General features: G+C 38.4%; 1 protein-coding gene across 7 annotated transcripts in view; it reads right to left on the bottom strand.

The window, feature by feature from the left end:
- EPB41 (erythrocyte membrane protein band 4.1) overlaps positions 1–19,982 on the bottom strand; it is a 197,805-nt gene that overhangs the window by 70,286 nt on the left and 107,537 nt on the right. For all 7 annotated transcript variants that reach the window (XM_024766763.1, XM_024766760.1, XM_024766764.1 and 4 more), the window contains 4 exons: positions 14,171–14,258; positions 9,636–9,788; positions 7,157–7,254; positions 4,365–4,537 (listed from right to left, as the gene is read on the bottom strand). In XM_024766763.1, coding sequence (XP_024622531.1) covers positions 4,365–4,537; positions 7,157–7,254; positions 9,636–9,788; positions 14,171–14,258 — 512 coding nt within the window. The remainder of the gene's footprint in view (positions 1–4,364; positions 4,538–7,156; positions 7,255–9,635; positions 9,789–14,170; positions 14,259–19,982) is intronic.

The following is a 19,982-nucleotide window of genomic DNA, read 5'->3' as shown; positions in this document are numbered from 1 at the left end:
AGATGGCTTCACAGGTGAATTCTATCAAACATTTAGAGAAGAGCTAACACCCATCCTTCTCAAGCTCTTCCAAAAAATTGTGGAGGAACACTCCCAAACTCATTCTATGAGGCCACCATCAGCCTAATACCAAAACCAAAGATACTACAAAAAAAGAAAATTACAGACCAGTATCACTGATGAATATAAATGCAAAAATTCTCAACAAAATACTAGCAAACAGAATCCAACAACACATTAAAAGGATCATACACCATGATTAAGTGGGTTTATCTCAGGGATGCAAGGATTCTATATGCAAATCAATCAATGTGATACAGCATAGTTGGAAAGCTGTAGTGGGGGGTGGGATGGTGGCGTGCTGAATTCGGCAATTGGGATTGACATGTGTACACCGATGTGTATAAAACTGATGACTAATAAGGACCTACTGTATAAAAAAATAAATTAAATTTTTTAAAAAATGTGACACAGACACTAAGTAAGCAAATACTGTTGGGAAAATGGCGCCAATAGACTAGCTCCACGAAGGGTTGCCACAAACCTTAAAAAAAGAAAAAAATAAAAACTGTTTCTAAGCTCCCTAAACTCTGTGATACTAACGGTAAAGCCACCAAAGACCTGACTGTCTTCCTTTAGAATTGTTTTACATGCTTTAGTTTTGGAAACTCAAACATTGCTACAACATTTGAAGACAAATTTTTGGAGATTTCCCGCCAGGAACACAGTGTATAATTTAATATAACTGGTCAATATTAGTCAATTAGACAGAGACATCAAGGTTTTTAAAAATCTTGAATTGAGGGCTTCCCTGGTGGTGCAGTGGTTGAGAGTCTGCCTGCCGATGCAGGGGACACGGGATCGTGCCCCGGTCCGGGAAGATCCCACATGCCGCGGAGCGGCTGGGCCCGTGAGCCATGGCCGCTGAGCCTGCGCGTCCGGAGCCTGTGCTCCGCAGCGGGAGAGGCCACAACAGTGAGAGGCCCGCGTACCGCAAAAAAAAAAAAAATCTTGAATTGAACTGTAAGGTTTCTACAGCTAGAAAAATAGAGACAGTCAACATGTTATTTCTACAAGTAACAGAAGCATCTTTATAAGTAAAGCTTTCCTCAGCCATAAAAAGAAATGAAATTGAGTTATTTGTAGTGAGGTGGATGGACCTAGAGTCTGTCATACGGAGTGAAGTAAGTCAGAAAGAGAAAAAGAAATTCCGTATGCTAACACATATATACGGTATCTAAAAAAAAAAAAAAAGTTCTGAAGAACATAGGGGTAGGACAGGAATAAAGACAGAGACCTAAAGAATGGACTTGAGGACACGGGGAGGGGGAAGGGTAAGCTGGGAGGAAGTGAGAGAGTAGCATGGACATATATACACTACCAAATGTAAAATAGGTAGCTAGTGGGAAGCAGCCACATAGCACAGGTAGATCAGCTCTGTGCTGTGTGACCACCTAGAGGTGTGCATTAGGGAGGGTGGGAGGGAGACGCAAGAGGGAGGAGATATGGGGATATATGTATATGTATAGCTGATTCACTTTGTTATACAGCAGAAACTAACATACCATTGTGAAGCAGTTATACTCCAATAAAGATGTTAGAAAATAAATAAATAATTTCTAATTTGTTCAAAGTACCAAAGCTCACTAGCCCTTGAATTGCTGGTTATTTTTGCTATTAGGAAGAAAAGATACATCAGGCATAGTATCTATATAACAATGAAATTTCATTTAGTGGAAGAAGCCATATGGTATCAGACAGACGTGAGTTTTTGTTCAAGCTTTGGAACTTACTAGCTGTGAGATCTTGAACAGATTGCTTAAACTTTCCAGCCTTAGTTTTCTCACTGAAAAATGGGGATAAAATAATAACTCCCCAAAACAAAGATAAACTGGAGGTAGGGTGATTTACCGGACAAGAAAGCGATGCCTGAGGTTGTTATATGAATATGGCAGATATGAGGACTGAGTGATCATACCTCAAACTTAACATGTCCAAAAGAGAAGTCTTGATTTCCTACATCCCCAAACTCTGCTCCTCTCAGACTTTCCCATTGTAGTAAATGATCAAGCCTAGGAATAAACCTTGATTTTCTTTTCCTTACCATCTCCAACACTTAATTTACCAGTAATTCTGTCAGCGCTACTTCTGAATTGTATCCCTGACCAGTTTTCACTGTCTTTAACGCCAATACTCAAGTCCAAGCTGTTGTCATCTCTCACCCAGATCCTGCAACAGACTTCACCAAGATTCTGCTTTACTACCCCTGTAGTGGAGTAGATCTTTGTACTAGCCATGTGTGACTATTTAGGTTTAGTTAAAATTGAGTTCCTCAGTTTCACAGTCACATTTCAAGTTCATATGGCCACATGTGGCTACTGGCTACCAAACTGGACATCACAAAATAGAAGATTTTCATCAGCATTGCAAGTTCTATGGGACAGCACTGATCTAGACACATGCCAAGCTCATATCTACCTACAGGTCTTTGTACTTGCTACTCCCTTTTCAAGAATGTTTATCCCCCCAGACTTGGGGATGGCTGGCTCCTTCTCATAATTCAGGTTTCAGTTCAAATGAAGCTCCTCAGAGGAACCTTCTAAATTTAGAGTGGACCACTCAATTTGAAACAGCTCCCCAATCTCCCCATCCACAGACACTCTCCATCCCATTACTGTTTTATTTTCTTTATAGCACTTACCACTATCTGAACTTGTTTCATTTTGTTTCTGTTTCTACCCATAGAATGTAAGCCCCATGAGGGCAGAACCATGTCTGTATGTTCACAGCTGTATCCCCAATAACTAGAACAATACCTGACACACAGAAGTTTAAAATAGTTGAACAAATCAGTAAGTAAGTATGGATCTGGTAGAACATGGATTTTGGAGTTAAACCAACCTATACTCCAATCCACCAGCTATCATATCTTAAGAAAAGTTATTTAATCTCTGAGCTTAATTCCTAGTGTTGTGATGAAGAGTAAATAAACAAAGCCTACAATCTGCCTTGTAGAGAAACATCAGAAAGAAAGAAGCATGACTCGTGGTACGGAAGCACAAAAGTTCTACTGCTTAGGTGATTTCTTTTCCAAGTGTGGCTGACCCATTCCTGATCCCTTTAAAGTGAGCTAGGTATTTCTGATATATGCTCCCATAATGCAACAAACCAGAATACGGCAGCATAGTTCTGGATGATACAAAACAAAATAATAATGCTGCGGCCAGAATATTAACAATATTTTAACGACAGCTAATATTTTGGGGTCACATTAAGTGCCAGCCATTGTGCCAAGCATATCATCTCATTTATTTTCTCATGAAAATTCTTTGAGATAATATTATATTATCATCATACCCATTTTACGAATGAGAAAACTGAGACACTGAGTAAGTAACTCACCCAAAAAGATAGATCATAAATGCAGTGGTTGAGATTGGAACCAGGTCCGACTCCAGAACTGAAGCCTGTAACTACTGTAACATGCACCTTGCTTTTACAATAGATAGTATAGAGCTGCAATCAGCAATACTCTATTTTGGTTACTGCCTTCTGAACTTTTATTTAGTTGCCACCTCTTTCTAGCTGCATAAAGAACTGAATATGGCTTGGGAATCCCCTGGTGATCCAGTGGTTAGGACTCGGTGCTTTCACTGCTGGCGCCCAGGTTCAATCCCCGGTAGGGGAACTAAGATCCTGCAAGCCACGTGGCAGGGCCAAAAAAAAAAAAAGAACTGATTGTGGCTTTTTACTTCATTTCAGTAATGCTAATGCTCTCAAATCCTTGAGACTAAACTTAGAAAAACTGAAACAGATCTTCTGTCAGTATATACAATTATGAAACTTGTTTACTTCCTCCCTCTTTTATTTAAACAAAATTTGGACACTCCAGTAAGAGGATTGTTTTTTTGGTCTATAATTGACACATGACAAATGATCTAAACTTTTTCAGTGATTGCGCTAGTGAGGCAGACCCCTTCCCTCTTTTCTACTTGAAAAACAACTATTTAAAAATGTTGAAGAGGGGTTTAGTTCAGTATACTACATTAGGCGTCACCCTGTGGCAGAGATTCTGAATTCTAATTCCAATTCTAGTGGTGTTCAATCCACCACTTCCCAGCAGTGGGACCTTGATCTAGTTACTACTCTCTCTGAACCTCTGTTCTCCTTTTCTTAAGATGATTCCACTAAATTCGACAATTAGTGAGATCCATTTCGTTTTATCACTGAGACTCTTTAATTTGATTCTCTTATAGATAACTGTACTTAGTTTGAATGTACCCGATCACATCTGATAACCATTCTTCCTTTATCTCTCTCTAAAGAGTTAGGATAACAAGAAATCATTAATATTCAATACAAACCTCCATCAAGGCTTCGGGATGCCCGTTTGCTTGCTGTACGCTCAAAGTGTGGGGCAGGCCTGTCAATCAGAGCACTAGCTTGCCTGGTCTGAGCCTGAGTTCGGCCACTGTATCGAAATTTGGATCCCAGGGCAAGAAATTTGCTTTTAGGAATGGTGTCTGTAGATGTCAGTCTGGGGGGAAAAACATGATAATCATATATTATATACATCATCTCACTCTAATGAGGTTGTGAGATTAAAGACAAAATCAAGTATTAAAATTTCACAATTCTCACAGCTTCCTTATAGTTACTAAGACAAATTTCCAATCAAGCAATCATTATTTTAATTCTGTCATTTCTCAAAACAATATGTATAATTTATTTGTAGCTTATATTAATGATATAATCTTGTATCTCTATAGGTAGGGTCTTATGGTTTTCAAAATGCTTTTATAGCACTGTACTATTTTCACTGTACCCCTGTAATATTTTCATCATTTTATAGATAAAAGAAACTGAACCTCAAAGAAGGTTACTTGCTTAAGGTCATAGCTGTTAAGAAGTTGGGCAGTCATAGAATTCAAGCCCAGAGCTCTTTTTCCCCTCTCCTAGAATAATAATTTTGTCAATGCACTCCAAACTCAATGCCTGGTATTCAATGCCTATTAAATCCTATTTAATAGGATATTTGGTGTATTTTCAACTCAGTTAGGAACCCCGTCTTCTTTCTAAGCAGTACCCTGTGCTCTCTTTTGTCATGGCATTTACTACACTGAATTGAAACAATCTGTTTATGTGCTGGTCTCCACTATGAGACTGTGAGCTCTCTTTGGGTAAAGAATAAAGACTATGACTTATTCATTTTGTGTTTTCACTTCGGGCATAGTGCCTGGCATGAATCTGGCATTCAATAAATATTTGCTGAATATTTGCTAAATTGTTACATCAAATACTACCAAAAAGAGAGTATTTTTTTCTCTTTGGGGTAGTTTAATTCAGCAAATGCTTTCTTTTATGTAATGAAGAATTACATGTTAATATATCCTCTTATTTTGATGCAATGGATTTAAATATGCTATCCTACAAGTAAATGCATTGGCTGCAGCTGAAACCTATACCATAGATACTAAACATTCAAAATAACTCTTTTTTGGGGGGGGAGGGGAAAATTAGGAGTTTGAGATTAACATATACACACTGCTGTATATAAAACAGATAACCAGGGCTTCCCTGGTGGCACAGTGGTTGAGAGTCCGCCTGCCGATGCAGGGGACATGGGTTCATGCCCCGGTCCGGGAACATCCCACATGCCACAGAGCAGCTAGGCCCGTGAGCCATGGCCGTTGAGCCTGTGCGTCCAGAGCCTGTGCTCCACAACAGGAGAGGCCATAACAATGAGAGGCCCACATACCGAAAAAAAAACAAACAAACAGATAACCAACAAGGACCTATTATATAGTACAGGGAACTATACTCAATATTTTGTAATCACTTATAAGGGAAAAGAATCTGATAATATATATATATGTATAACTGAATCACTTTGGTGTACACCTGAAACAAACACAACATTGTAAATCAACTATACTTCAATTAAAAGAAAAGGGGAAAAAACCTCTTTTTACTCTTCCTCACCCTCTTTTAAAACTCTATTTTCTTGGTTTTAAAGAAAATGATGAAAACATAAAGAAATATCTTAATGCCAATAATTAAGATTCTTTAATCGAATATAAGGTGTAGCCTCATGTTTTATTTGAAATGAGAATTGAAATGTTATTTTCCCTGACTTGTCTTTCTGTCCAGTGTTCTTTAGTGCTAAGTATGATATGAAATTACAAATAGAAGAAAAAGTTATCGTGGTTCTCTCTCTTGAGAGCCATTCATAAAGAGTCAAGTTTATTTATGAACGACATGGCATGAAGTCTGGGATTTGCTTTAAAATAATCTGAGAAGTAGTAGGAAGGAGTGAGTGGGGATATAGATGAAGCAAGATTGACCTTGGGGTGATAATTGTTGAAGATGGAGTTTGGGACCAGAGGAGTTCATTATACCATTCTCTTCATTGTGCTATACATGCAATTTTCTATAATAAAGATATTTTCTTAAAAAGGCAAACTGACAACTAGCTGGCTCTCCTTTCAACAGAAGTAATTATTTGTCTGCTAGATTTTATGTTCCACCAGGACAGGGGCTAGAACTATCTAGTGATATATTCCCAATGCCTAGTACAGTGCCTATACAAAGGGTAAGCACACAGAAAATGCTTGGTAAATGAACACAAGGGGTTAATTATATGTCCTCTTGAAAAGCAAAGGAGATGAAACTTTCTTCTGTCTTCTGTTTATCTGATACAACTGTGCTTTGAAGATGGTTCTCTGTGCTCCCTTTCTGGGGTTGATTAGAACCAAGATAACGATCAGCTTCACATCTTTAAGTATAAGAGTTCCACAGAGTAGTTAAGCACTCCTTAGAGAAATTCCATGTGGAGCTAAGTCAGGGTACCTCTTCCTGACAGGACTGGTTTTAGCTCCAGTTAGGGCAATCACAGAGCCTCTAGTAAATACAGGTTCCTATTCTTCATTGCCCTCATCCTTCTACCATACACAGAAAGGTGCTCTGGGAATGTTAAGACAGTGTTTTTCAACCCAAAGAAGGAGAACTAGACTCATTTTATCTTGCTTAAGATGATCTCACCTGAGCTAAATAAAAGACGGCCAGCCATGCAAAGAAGGAAATTTCAATAGCAGGTTTAAAATAGAAGCATGCATAAATAATTTATCCTTGAAAAATACTTAAGTGAGAACAATACCTGAAAAACGTGTGATGCTCTACACAGACCTTCCATAATTTCTTAGCTGCTCGGTAACTGGGAAGTTTGAATCCGATGGTACTTTCATACTGTTCTTGCTATAAATACACAAGCAAACATGGAACATAAAGTATTATTCAACTACAGTGATACAGGACCAGAGAAATATGGTGCTGCAGAAGAGATCATTGTGAATAAAAAGAAAGTTACTAGTCTAAGGACATAAAATATCATTTGAAATTTTTTCCTACTTACCAAAAGAAATTTACTCAACTGAGAGTGGTTTTTTCCACAGCAAGGAAGCCAGGGAATGCATCTTATATCATTTACACATGTTATTTTGTTCAGAAACACACACACACACACACACACACACACACATATACACTGTATATTATTCTGAGACACAATCAAGTCACATTTTGATTGTCCAGACACTGCTCTTCCTTAGTTACTGTCTGCATTTAGGATACTAGACTACTCAATAATCAGGGAATAGGATAGCAGATGATTCCTCCAATCAACTAATATTATTATGCAATCGTTTTTAGTAATAGGAACTAAAGATTGTGGCTCAAACCAGATTATTGAATTATTAAATGCCTTTTTTTTTCTTTGATTGATCATTAGTTTATCTAGATACTTCTTTGACTGAAGTAAACCACATCCTGCCAGGGCTACTGGAAACACTGTCCTGCTAGTCTCTTGCCTCTTTTTTTCTGCCTTAAGCATACTTTATAAGATGGAAAGGACACTGACATTTACTTCTAGTGGCTATTATTGCCAATAACACTATGATCAGACAGTATCATCTGTATTTTTATACATGAAGAAACTGAGGTCAGAGAAGTCACCTGCTTAGTCTCACAGCTATTAAGTGTCAGAACCAGAATTTCATGGTTGCCACTACACCACGCTACTTCTGAATCATCTGTTGTAGTCACAATACTATACTACACTTTTCAAAATCCTACTGTTGTTCTTTATTGCTTTCTTAAGTAAGAATTTTGCATTTTTAGTATATATTATATAGTTAACATTTAAAGAAACCAAAGACTTCCCATTATCATATATATATATATATTTTTTTTTTCTGCCTTCCCACATTAAATTGTAAGACTGTTGAGGAATGGACTTGAGGACACAGGGAAGGGTAAGGGTAATGTGGGACAAGGTGAGAAAGTGGCATGGACTTATATATACTACCAAATGTAAAATAGCTAGTGGGAAGCAGCCGCATAGCACAGGGAGATAGGCTCGGTGCTTTGTGACCATGTAGAGGGGTGGGATAGGGAGGGTGGGAGGGAGGGAGACACAAGAGGGAAGAGATATGGGGATATATCTATATGTGTATAGCTGATTCACTTTGTTATAAAGCAGAAACTAACACACCATTGTAAAGCAATTATACTCCAATAAAGATGTTAAAAAAAAAAAGATTGTTGAGGGATGGACTCTTCTATTGATATTTACTGTTCCTAGCCCCTAGAATAGTGTCTCACACAAAGAAAGCCATCAGTAAATATTTATTGACTGAATGACTCTTGGATTTGAAATTCTTTGACTTTTGCTAGGCACAGGTAAATAACTATGGTATAAATAAATGCTTCAATGATAATCCTTATCCTAAATTTTAAGGCTGCACATTCAGTATTTCCATGTTCAAATAATGAGCCATTTTTCACCAGCAGATGGTGATATATACACAAAAAAGCCTCTTTACATTAGTACGATGCTTTCCTGTTCAGAGCTTTTACCTCTGTCATCTCATTTGATCTTCAAATCAACCTTGACAGAGCAGGTATTATCCCCCTTGAATGGTAAGGAACACTTTAGATTTATCCAGGGTCTTTTACTTAGTAGGTGGCAGAGTAGGCACTACAACTTTTTTTAAAATTTAATTCCTACTTGAACAATTTTCTGCTATACCATGATGGCTCTTTAATATAAAAGTTAAATTTAGCCAGCATTAATATATTCTGAAAACTGATCACCAACTAGTAACTGAGTTATCTGGTACAAAGTTGAACATCCAACTCTACTAAAAATCTAGAACTTGACCCTAGGACACATTCCCAGTAACTACTAGAACCTACATATACAAATAATTATATAAGGTAAGGGACTGGTGGTATAAAACATAAGTAATTTAACCCCACAATTTAAAAGTCTCATGCTACTTAATTTAAAAATATTTTCCATCAAGCTTTTACCTGGAGTAAACAAGGAACAAGTTTATTATCCAAATTTCACTTTTGGTCATAGTACATTTACCTACATGAAGAGAACTGTCCAGAAAACAAATAGGAAGGAAGAGAAGAAGCATCACGGGACTGATTAGGAAACAAAATATCAGCACCTAAATAGTTAGCTATAGAGAGACCACATAGATGACATAACAAGGAAAACAGGAATGAAGAGATGTTTTAGACATGGTCTGTGTTTGATTCAGGAGGAAAGGGAAACACGAATTCTGTACCTCTCCAGGCCGAATCTTAATGAAAAAGCTGCTACGTTTGTAAGAAATCTTCAGCACTTTGGGCCAAGGAAAGCGGTTAATTCTCAGCTTATCTTTGTAAACCAGAAGGCCACTAGAGCAGACACCTAGGATGATATCCACTCCCTCCAAGTCCTGAGGAAAAAAAGCGTTAGCGTTTCAGTCTTGAGCAAAGTGCTCAACATAGTCAACTATTATTAGACAATCTGAAGATATTAACAACCAAATACAGTTACAAAGAATACAATGAAAAATAAAGTTTAACCTAACTACCATAACCCATGGGACTATTTGGTCTATGCAAAAATGTTGTTACTATACTACACTTAAAAATCAATGTTATTACCTACCACAAATATCTTTAAAATGTCCAAATCAGACTCAGTAATTCTATTTCTATAATCTGTTCTAAGGAAATAATTCAAATCACAGAAAAAGCTTTACACATGATAATGTTCAGAATGTTACAAGAGTGAAAAACTGGATATAACCTAAGTATCCAAGCATTAGGGTTAAATTATTGTTCATCCATATAGTGAAATACAATGTGGCTATTAAAACAGTTAAATAGAATTTGGGAGATAAATGGGAAAATAATTATGTTGTAACATTAAGCAAAATAAAGCAGGATAAAATTACATACATAATTTGATTCCAACAATATAAAAAATATACATAGAAGAAAGATGAATAAACCAAAATGTTAATAATGGCATTCTTTAGGTGGTACAATTATGAGCAATTTTTCATTTCAGTTTTCTATACATTCCAATTACAATAAACGTGTATTATCTTTTAAAAAGCATTCAAATATGAAAAAACTAACACATGTATGTAAGAAATTCAAACAATACAGAAATGTGTAAAATTAAAAAAAAATCTACCCTCCTCCTCCCACACTCTTTAACAGTAACCAGTACTGATTTGATAATTTCCAGGATTATCCTATTTTCTAGGCACATACAATTATGTATGGATAATATATATATATACAATTAATATATCACCTTTATAATGAGGAAAACAACTAGAAAAAAATTAAAATTCAGTCCTTGAGGGTGGAAACTGTATCTAAATCATTGCCATATCACTCCAAATACTGTTATTGACAACATGCTCAGTAAGTGTTTACACTGAGTTTGTTACCTGCCCACATTATTAATCATAACTTATTATGGCAAATATTAGTAAATTCTTTGCTTCAGATTTATAAAAATCTTGATTCATGTAGGTTGATAAATTAGGAAATTTCAAGGTATTTTAGTAACAACATACACTAAGCTTAAACCTTCAACCATTACTATCAATTATTTCATTCATTATTAGTGACTGAAGGAACATCTGCTTTTCTTTTGTCCAAGAAACATGGACATACACACATCTTACCCACTGAAGGAATCGACTGCTATGAGGAGTAATACAGCCACCATCACCACCCCTCAAAGCCACTGTGAAATGTCACTCAGCTTGCACCTCATCTACCTTCACAACACTCCTCTCATAAAACTGAGCCTCTGCAGCCTCCAAAAAGGCTTCCCTGGGACTTCCTGGTGGCGCAGTGGTTAAGAATCTGCCTGCCAATGCAGGGGACACGGGTTCAAGCCCTGGTCGGGGAAGATCCCACATGCCACGGAGCAACTAAGCCCGTGCGCCACAACTACTGAGCCTGAGCTCTAGAGCCCGCGAGCCACAACTACTGAGCCTGGGTACCACAACTACTGAAGCCTGCATGCCTAGAGGCCGTGCTCCACAGCAAGAGAAGCCACTGCAATGAGAAGCCCACGCACCACAACGAAGAATAGCCCCTGCTCGCCGCAACTAGAGAAAGCCTGCGTGTAGCAACGAAGACCCAACACAGCCAATAAATAAATAAATGAATTTAAAAAAAAAGGCTTCCCTTAATAATTCAAAAAGAGACACTAATTTATTTTCACCATGCCTGTCTGTATATGAAAATCCTAGGGCAGGCATTTTGGTCTCCCAGTTCTGAAGTACTCAAACCTATCATTATCATAGTCAGCAAATAATTACTATGGTAGCTATGGTAGCTGCATGCCGTATACATGTATGTTTAAGTCAGCAGATCACCAGGACTTCCTGGAGGCCAGGGCATAGGGTTATGTATACTACCAAATATACATGCACAACTATAATTCTTGTTTTTCTATGATAAAGTGGTCATCCCTCCAAAGACCATGATAAGTATAGGAGTTGACTCTATTCCTTATAAACTCAGTATGAGAGAACTCAGATTTTTATAATTACTGATGTTAAGTATAGTAAGTTTTTTTTTAAGTATAGTAAGTTATAAATATTATCCTCAGGTCAAAAAGGAACAGTAAGTTACCAATAAAGCCATATTTGCATGCCTCTTTATTAAAGAAAAAATTTTAATTAAATATATAATATTAATCATCTATGTCTATAATTCAAGGAAAATAAATTTCACCTGAGTTAATCTCTACAGCTAACCATTTATTTAGATAAGTAATAAAAGACTGGAGTTATATGCTTCTAGACTGCTCCTTTTCCCAAAATGAGTATAAAGAAACATATTAGTGCCTACGTGTGTTATGTACAAGCACAATAGAGAGAAGAAGAAATTATATTCAGCTTCAATTCGATGACTACGTAACAGAATTTCCCAGAAGATGTCCCCTTAAGTTTTTAAAGGCTGTGGATACAACTACATCTCTCTCTTTTTTTTTTTTTTTGCGGTACGCGGGCCTCTCACTGTTGTGGCCTCTCCCGTTTCGGAGCACAGGCTCCGGACGCACAGGCTCAGCCGCCATGGCTCATGGGCCCAGCCGCTCCGCGGCATGTGGGATCTTCCCGGACCGGGGCACGAACCGGCGTCCCCTGCATCGGCAGGCGGACACTCAACCACTGAGCCACCAGGGAAGCCCTACATCTCTCTTTTAACTATATGTTTTGGAGAAACAACTTGCTTTACAACATTTGCTGTAGAAATATGCTGCCTGACTCCTCATGTAATCCTGATAATTACTGAATTGACACCAGCCTCCAGCAGAAATTGAGAAGCAAAACCTAACAATTTCAGTTCTGGACCTTATCTGATCTTCCTACCATCTACTTTTGAGATTCACAGAAGTTACAGTACCCAGCCCAAAACAATCCAGAGCAACATCTTAAGAAAACTCACTAACATGTAATGAAATTTTATTAGTTACTAGAATGTAAATAAGGAAGAAACCTCAGATACAGATATTCAGGTTGGGAGAAACCTGAAAGGTCATTTTAGTCCAATCACCCACCAAATGTTTGAATGTCCTTTTCTAAATTCCTACCAAGTGATTATTCTGCCTAACCTGGAATATCTCTGGTGATAGACGACTCAATCCCTTCTGAGGTAGCCCATCCCATCTTTGAAATAGCTCTGTGAGACAATTTGTCCAACTGGACTGAAAAGTATTTCCCTGCAGTTTTCATTTTACCGGCTCTAGTGTTATATCTTGGAGCCATAGTAAAATCTTTACTCCACAAGTTAATCCTTGAAATCCATGAAGACTGACATTATATCTTTCCTAAACTTTCCCTTCTGTGGGTTAAGTAGCCCTATTCCTTTGCCTGTTTCTCACTGGACATGGTTTTGATTCCCCATCACGCATCCTAGTTAAATTTCTCTAAATGAACCTCAGGTCATCCCTTGAGCCCTTTCTTTCTCTCACAAACTCCTCAACCTCCCCAGACATTTCAGTAGCTGAGGATGAGAGAAGTCAAGTGACATCCCTTAAGTATTCATTGTGTTAGGTTGTATTAGGTAGAACTAGGATGAAAGCTCAAGTTTCCAAATCCCTAACCCAGTGGTTCTCAAATGAGCCACTGTGGTTCCTCCCCTGTACATTAGAATCACCTGGAGAGCTTGTTAAAACAGACTGCTGGGCTCCACCCACATAGTTTCTGATTCAGTGAGACTGGGATGGGACCTGACATGAGCTGACATGAGCATTTCTAACAAGTTCCTAGACGATGCTAAACGCTGGTTCAGAGACCACACTTTGAGAACCACTACCTTACGCCAGTGATTCTCAGATTCAAACATGAAGGAGGATCATTTGGGATATTCATTAAATCTGGAGACTTAGCCGCTCCTCCAAAGTAATTCAGTAAATCTGGGAGAAGCTCAGGAATCTGCATATTTAATAAACACCCCAGGTGATTCTGATATAGGTGATGTTGTCTGTGAAACATGCCTCACTGTCACTATATTTACAAGTGTATCTGCATTTTAGGAAATTATCATTTCTTTTGCTCTCGGTGCTATATCTTTTGATCCTTATGGTTGCTTAGGTGTGAAACTTCGTTCTGATGGTGGAATTGTAAAAGGGCAATTCAACTGATACACTTAATACACTTGACTGTTTCAACTTAAAATTCCAACAAGAATTACTAACTCCTCTGAACGTTTTGTAATGCCCCAGATAAAGGTTGGTAAGAAATATTATATGACACAGGTCTGATACATGCATATTAATAAAGGCCAAAGTTACCATTACCTTTGCTTTATGAAGGTCAACACCATACATAGACAACTTTTTGGCATTCTCAAGAAATTCCAGGTCAGCCTGAGCTGGAGTCATGGACCTTTGATAGAAGAAAAACAAAAAGACTTTCAGTGTCACAGTGTCAACATTTACAATAATAACATTTGTATATTACTTGTACTTTATATAAACATATACATAGATATATTTCATAGTCCTAAAAGTAGACTATTATGTATGGAAAAGGACTCTTATCACTACCTGTGTCTAAATAATTGAAATATGCCTTGGAAAAAGAGACCTTGGAGAAACCAAAAGTCACCAAAAGCTATCAGAAAAAAAAAGTTAAAAAATATAACCTTCTAAATTTCTTTAAAGCTACCTCATCCACCATCAGTTCTGCCCCTCCCTCTCCTTAGGCCTTTTCTCCAACACATGTAAACTCCTCCCACTAATTTATCTTGCCAAGGAGGTGACCAAATTAAATCCTCTGAGGGCATGGTACAACTTACAATATCCCCTTAGCTGCCTTTTTCTCTCCCTATCCCTGAATTGAGTTAATGTGGAAATTAAACAGGAGGGCAGCTGAAGTTGCTTAACTGGGGATTCTTAATGGGGGCAGGCTTGATGAAAAGAAAATTTCTGGTAACAGATGGTGTCCTGCCCACTGACCTAAACAAAATAAATTGGTTAATAGAGGCATGTAGATAATGGGGCTGTTTTCTCTGTTATTAAGATGTCTTCATTACTAGGCATATAATGAATTAAGTTTGTTTGAAAACAATCAGCCTCACTGCCTAAACACTCACTGTGACAGTCTTTCCTTCTCCTTTATAACTTTCTTCTCTTTTGAAAAGTGCTCATGAGCTGTTATGTTCAGCTTTGAAATAAAAATATTACTCCTAGTGCTGTGCAATTCAAACCAATCAAACAGAAATTCATGGTAACAATAAAGCAGCCATACCCCCAAAGAAAAACCATGTAAATGCCTATTTCCCATAAGACTGCCAGCCTCCAGCTATAAAAAGCAGCAGTGACCTATTCATTTAACAAGAGAAAGTCTCTTCCAAACTCATCTGTCTTTATTCTCATTAAAAAGAACAAAGGGTTCCCTGGAATAACACCCCCCCCATAAAAAAAAAATCTCAGGAAAGAAACTGCAGATTTGTTAATGACTCAGCATCTCAGAATAAAAACTTCCTTCCACAAGCGCTAAGCCATCATACCTGAATGCTCTTTATTAATGACTCTGAAATTGAACACAAAAAAGGAGAATGGGAAAATAAACACATAAGCAAGTCTGTATATTCAAGTCATTAAAATCATCTCAGGAAATTTTTGTAGTTTTTTCCCTCATATACATTATATACTTTTCTAGTTAAGGTTACTCCCATTTTATGGGTTTTTGATTTTTTTGTCTTTGTTGTTGTTAGTGTTAGTATTATTGATGGCTTGAAGTTTAGGATTCGAAGCTGGAATGGAGCTTGAAGATTATAGAGTCCAACACTTTCACTTTGCTGACGAAGAAACAAGCATGGAGGGATTACACGGTCATAGGCAAGTTATGACTCAGTTTAAGGTAGCAGGCTTTAGCCAGGACCCAAGTCACATCACTGCAGCTGGAATCCTAGCTCCTGCACTTAAGAGTGGTGACCTCAATCTCCTAACCATAAAGTAAGAAGCATAATAATACCTACTTCTTGAGACTAGTATAGGCAATGATTCTTTTAATCTTTGATGAATGAATGAATGAATGTGACTAGTAGGATAAAATGAGAATGCTTGTGAAACTGCTTTGTAAAGTATAAGTGTTTACTATTATTGCACCCTTAGGTTTCTGGTACAGTGGTACATCATAAGTAACTCATAGAAGAGAAATAATTTTTTTTTTTTTTTTTGCGGTACGCGGGCCTCTCACTGCTGTGGCCTCTCCCGTTGTGCAGCACAGGCTCCGGACACACAGGCTCAGCGGCCATGGCTCACGGGCCCAGCCGCTCCGCGGCATGTGGGATCTTCCCGGACTGGGGCACGAACCCGTGTCCCCTGCATCGGCAGGCGGACTCTCAACCACTGCGCCACCAGGGAAGCCCGAGAAATAATTTTAATCACTTTAATTTGAAGACAAGTTTTAAGACATTAAATGAAGCAATCATGATGAAATCTTCCCCATACTTCTCCAACTCTAAGGGACATTAACGGGGTCAATCAATTTTAATACAGATTTAAATTTCAAACTATGTAGTTAAATGATTTTCTAATAAGTAAGCATGCTTTAAAATTGTATTAAGGGCAGGTGGTAAGAAGAGATCTTTAAAACTATGACTTTCCTTGTTAGTTGAAAATAATATTTATATTTGAGGTTTGGCTGATGCTTTGCATTTAACATTTTTTTATATAACTAAAAAAATTTTGAAACATGCTTAAAAGTTACCTACAATACAAACAATTTTTCCTGAACCATTTGAGAGCAAATTGTCAACCTGATGACCAATCACTCCCAAGTACTCTGGTGTGTAATTCCTACAAACAAGGACATTCTCCTACATAACCTCCACAGGGCTCTGAAAACAAGGAAATAAACAATAATACATTACTGCCATCTAATCCTCAGACCCCATTCAAGTTTACCCAGTTATTTCCAAAATGTTCTGTATGGCAGAAGAATCCAATTTAGCCTCATGGAGTTTCATTTAGTTCATCTCTCTTGTGTCCTCTTAGTCTGGAAAAGTTTCTTAGTCTTTCTTTGACTTTCCTAATCTTGAACTTCTAAAGATTATAGGCCAGTTATTCTATAGAATGCCCCTCAATTTGGGCCTGTCTGATGTTTCTCCACAAATTGACCCCATAAGTTATACATCTTTCACAGGAATATCACAGAAGTGACCCTGTGTTCTCACTGCATCCTATCAGGGGGAACATGATTTCAATTTGTCTCTTCCAGATGTTCATTTTGATCAGTGATGTCTGCCGGGCTTCTCTTCTATGAAATTCCTCTTTACCTCTTTGTAATTAATAAATATTCTGTGGGAATGTATTTGGAAATAGTCTATTCCTTGTCAAACTTTTAATCTATTCACTCATTTATATCAGTATGGACTCAGGGATTCTCAGCTTATTCAATGTAATATAATCAATTATTTTCCTTATTTATTTTAGTGCTTAAATCGTCCCAGATTTGGTTAGTGGGAGCCTTTCTAAGCTGGATTCTGTGTCCCTCTGACCATTTCCCATCATTTTTTTTTTCTTTTTTTTTTGTTTTTTGCGGTATGCAGGCCTCTCACTGTTGTGGCCTCTCCCGTTGCGGAGCACAGGCTCCAGACGCGCAGGCTCAACGGCCATGGCTCACGGGCCCAGCCGCTCCGCGGCATGTGGGATCTTCCCGGACCAGGGCACGAACCCGTGTCCCCTGCATAGGCAGGCGGACTCTCAACCATTGCGCCACCAGGGAAGCCCTTCCCATCATTTTTTGAGCACCTCCTTCTGGCACAACGTAGAGTCAGAGTATGTGAGTGTGTGTGTGTGTGTGTGTGTGTGTGTGTGTGTGTGTGTATGTATACCTACTTACATCTCTATCTAACAACTATCTATCCATCCATCTATCTATTGGAAACAATGAGTTTACACTGAAACCTCGAGTTTTAATGCAACACCACAGGGTTCATTTTAATTTCTCTCTCACTCTAATTTGTATCTCCCTTTACTGACAGTCAGAAACCTGGCTCCCATTATCCTTAATACAATACATTGACTCATTTGATCAACCCCCTGTACATAACCAATCTCTCTTTGCTGCCACTGACCCCTCCTCCACGTGGGTGCCCTCTTCACTGGCTTAGACTCTGAATTCCCCATGCTAGGCTGCTCCCCACACATGTCCTCCTTAACTCACTCAGGTTCTGACTCCTGGTGTTAGGCTACCCCTTCCATAGACATCTTCTTCACCCGGCTTAGGCTTCAACACCTGTATCAGGTACCATCCCATAGGGATGCCCTCTGCAGGCCTTCACGACTCCCTTTTCATCCTACTTGAGCTCTGACTTCTCCTGCCAGGCTGGCCCCCCACAATGAACATTCTCCTCACCCTGCTTAGGCCCCAATATCCCCAGCCAGACTGCCTCTCAGCATGGATGACTATCTTGCTCTATCCCACCTAACGGCTTTAGGACACAATTGTTTCAGGAAGCTTTTTCTGATTATAAAAATCATTAATTCATTGTATAAAATTTGGAAAATATCTTTAAGAGCATAGAAAAAAAAAAAAGAAGAAAACCTCCCATAATCCCACCAACCACAGATACCTGTGCAGAAATACAAACATATATTTTACAAATTTAAATCACAAATTAAACTTAAATTATTTTCAAGACTATGGTTTTTCCTAAATGTTTGAAAACTCTTGAAAGTAGTAACGAACTATCTGGGAAGAGATTAGACAGCTCTAAACCATTAGGAGTACTGTCCTGAATTTATTCAGTACCATCTAATAATTTACTACTTGAAATTACTGCAACTTACAGAAGTACCTAACCAGGGAATTTTGGCACTGGTTAACTTTTGCTCATTAAAAAGAGAAGTTATAACAAAATTTCCCTGTATTTATTTTGAGCAAGTGGAGTCAGGATATAGAGCCATTCAGTGAGTTCCAGTGTTACGTGACAGCCTTTTATTTTTTTGTTTTTCAATGGGAAAAGTTGCTTTATTCATGAGGCCAGCAACCGGGAAGATGGTGGATTAATGTCCTAAAACGAACTCCAAGTTGCTGGTTAGGAGACAAAGGTTTCAAAGGCAGTGTGAGGGAGGAGGCTGCAGGGTGCACTATCAGCTCATGGACAATTCTCTGATTGCTTGGCAACAAGGTGAAGTTTCAAGCATCACCCATCTTCTGGTTTCAGCCAATTTGGGGGTCTACATGCTTGTGGTCAGCAGTTTTCATCTGGCGGGATTGTGACAGCCTTTTAATAATGTTGTTGCATCTTCTAATTAAGGACTGTGGTTTCAAATAATTAAGTGGGGGACAACTGACAACTTTACATACCATCTTAGTCCCCATAAATGGAGGACAATTCGTTTTAAAGCTTGATTTGCTATTGTAAATTTAGTGTTAATTATAGCTTCACGGTCTCTGTCTAGGCAAAGGGCCACTACTAAGAATTCCATGTACGTAGGCTATCTTCTATTTATCTGAGGAGCAGAGTAGTATTTACTTGTACTTTCCAATGCATAGTAAATGCTTCTGCCTAAGCAGAAGTCTCTTTGGACTGGTTAAAATGTCACGTTGTTGGACATAATTAAAATTTCCATTTTGCTTTCTGTTTGTGAGGATTGCCGATCTTTCCAAAAAGGAGCAAGTAAATTCCAAGATGACAGACCTCTAAATTTTCTAATCACGGAGATCGATTATTGTTCAATTTCTATCTGTATACCTCACAGAACATCAAGTGGACCATATCCACCTGTCCTCTGAGATCGTTTCACCTATTTGGGTTTAAACTCAGTTAGTTCCAAAGAGCATTTCTCTAAACCCAGACTCACATTCATTACTTGTAAAGTGGAATAAGAATCATTGTGCAAAGCACTTTACATGAATTTCTAATTTAACAATCACAAAATTCACATCATCAGGGACTTCCCTGGTGGCGCAGTGGCTGAGAGTCCGCCTGCCGAAGCAGGGGACACGGGTTCGTGCCCCGCTCCTGGAAGATCCCACATGCCACGGAGTGGCTGGGTGCGTGAGCCATGGCCGCTGAGCCTGCACGTCCGGAGTCTGTGCTCCGCAACAGGAGAGGCCACAACAGTGAGAGGCCCGCGTACCGCAAAAAAAAAA

Source organism: Neophocaena asiaeorientalis, unplaced genomic scaffold (assembly GCF_003031525.2).
Source record: "Neophocaena asiaeorientalis asiaeorientalis breed wild unplaced genomic scaffold, Neophocaena_asiaeorientalis_V1.1 scaffold79, whole genome shotgun sequence".
Classification (NCBI taxonomy): Eukaryota; Metazoa; Chordata; class Mammalia; order Artiodactyla; family Phocoenidae; genus Neophocaena; species Neophocaena asiaeorientalis.
This window is presented reverse-complemented; position numbering and strand designations above follow the sequence as displayed.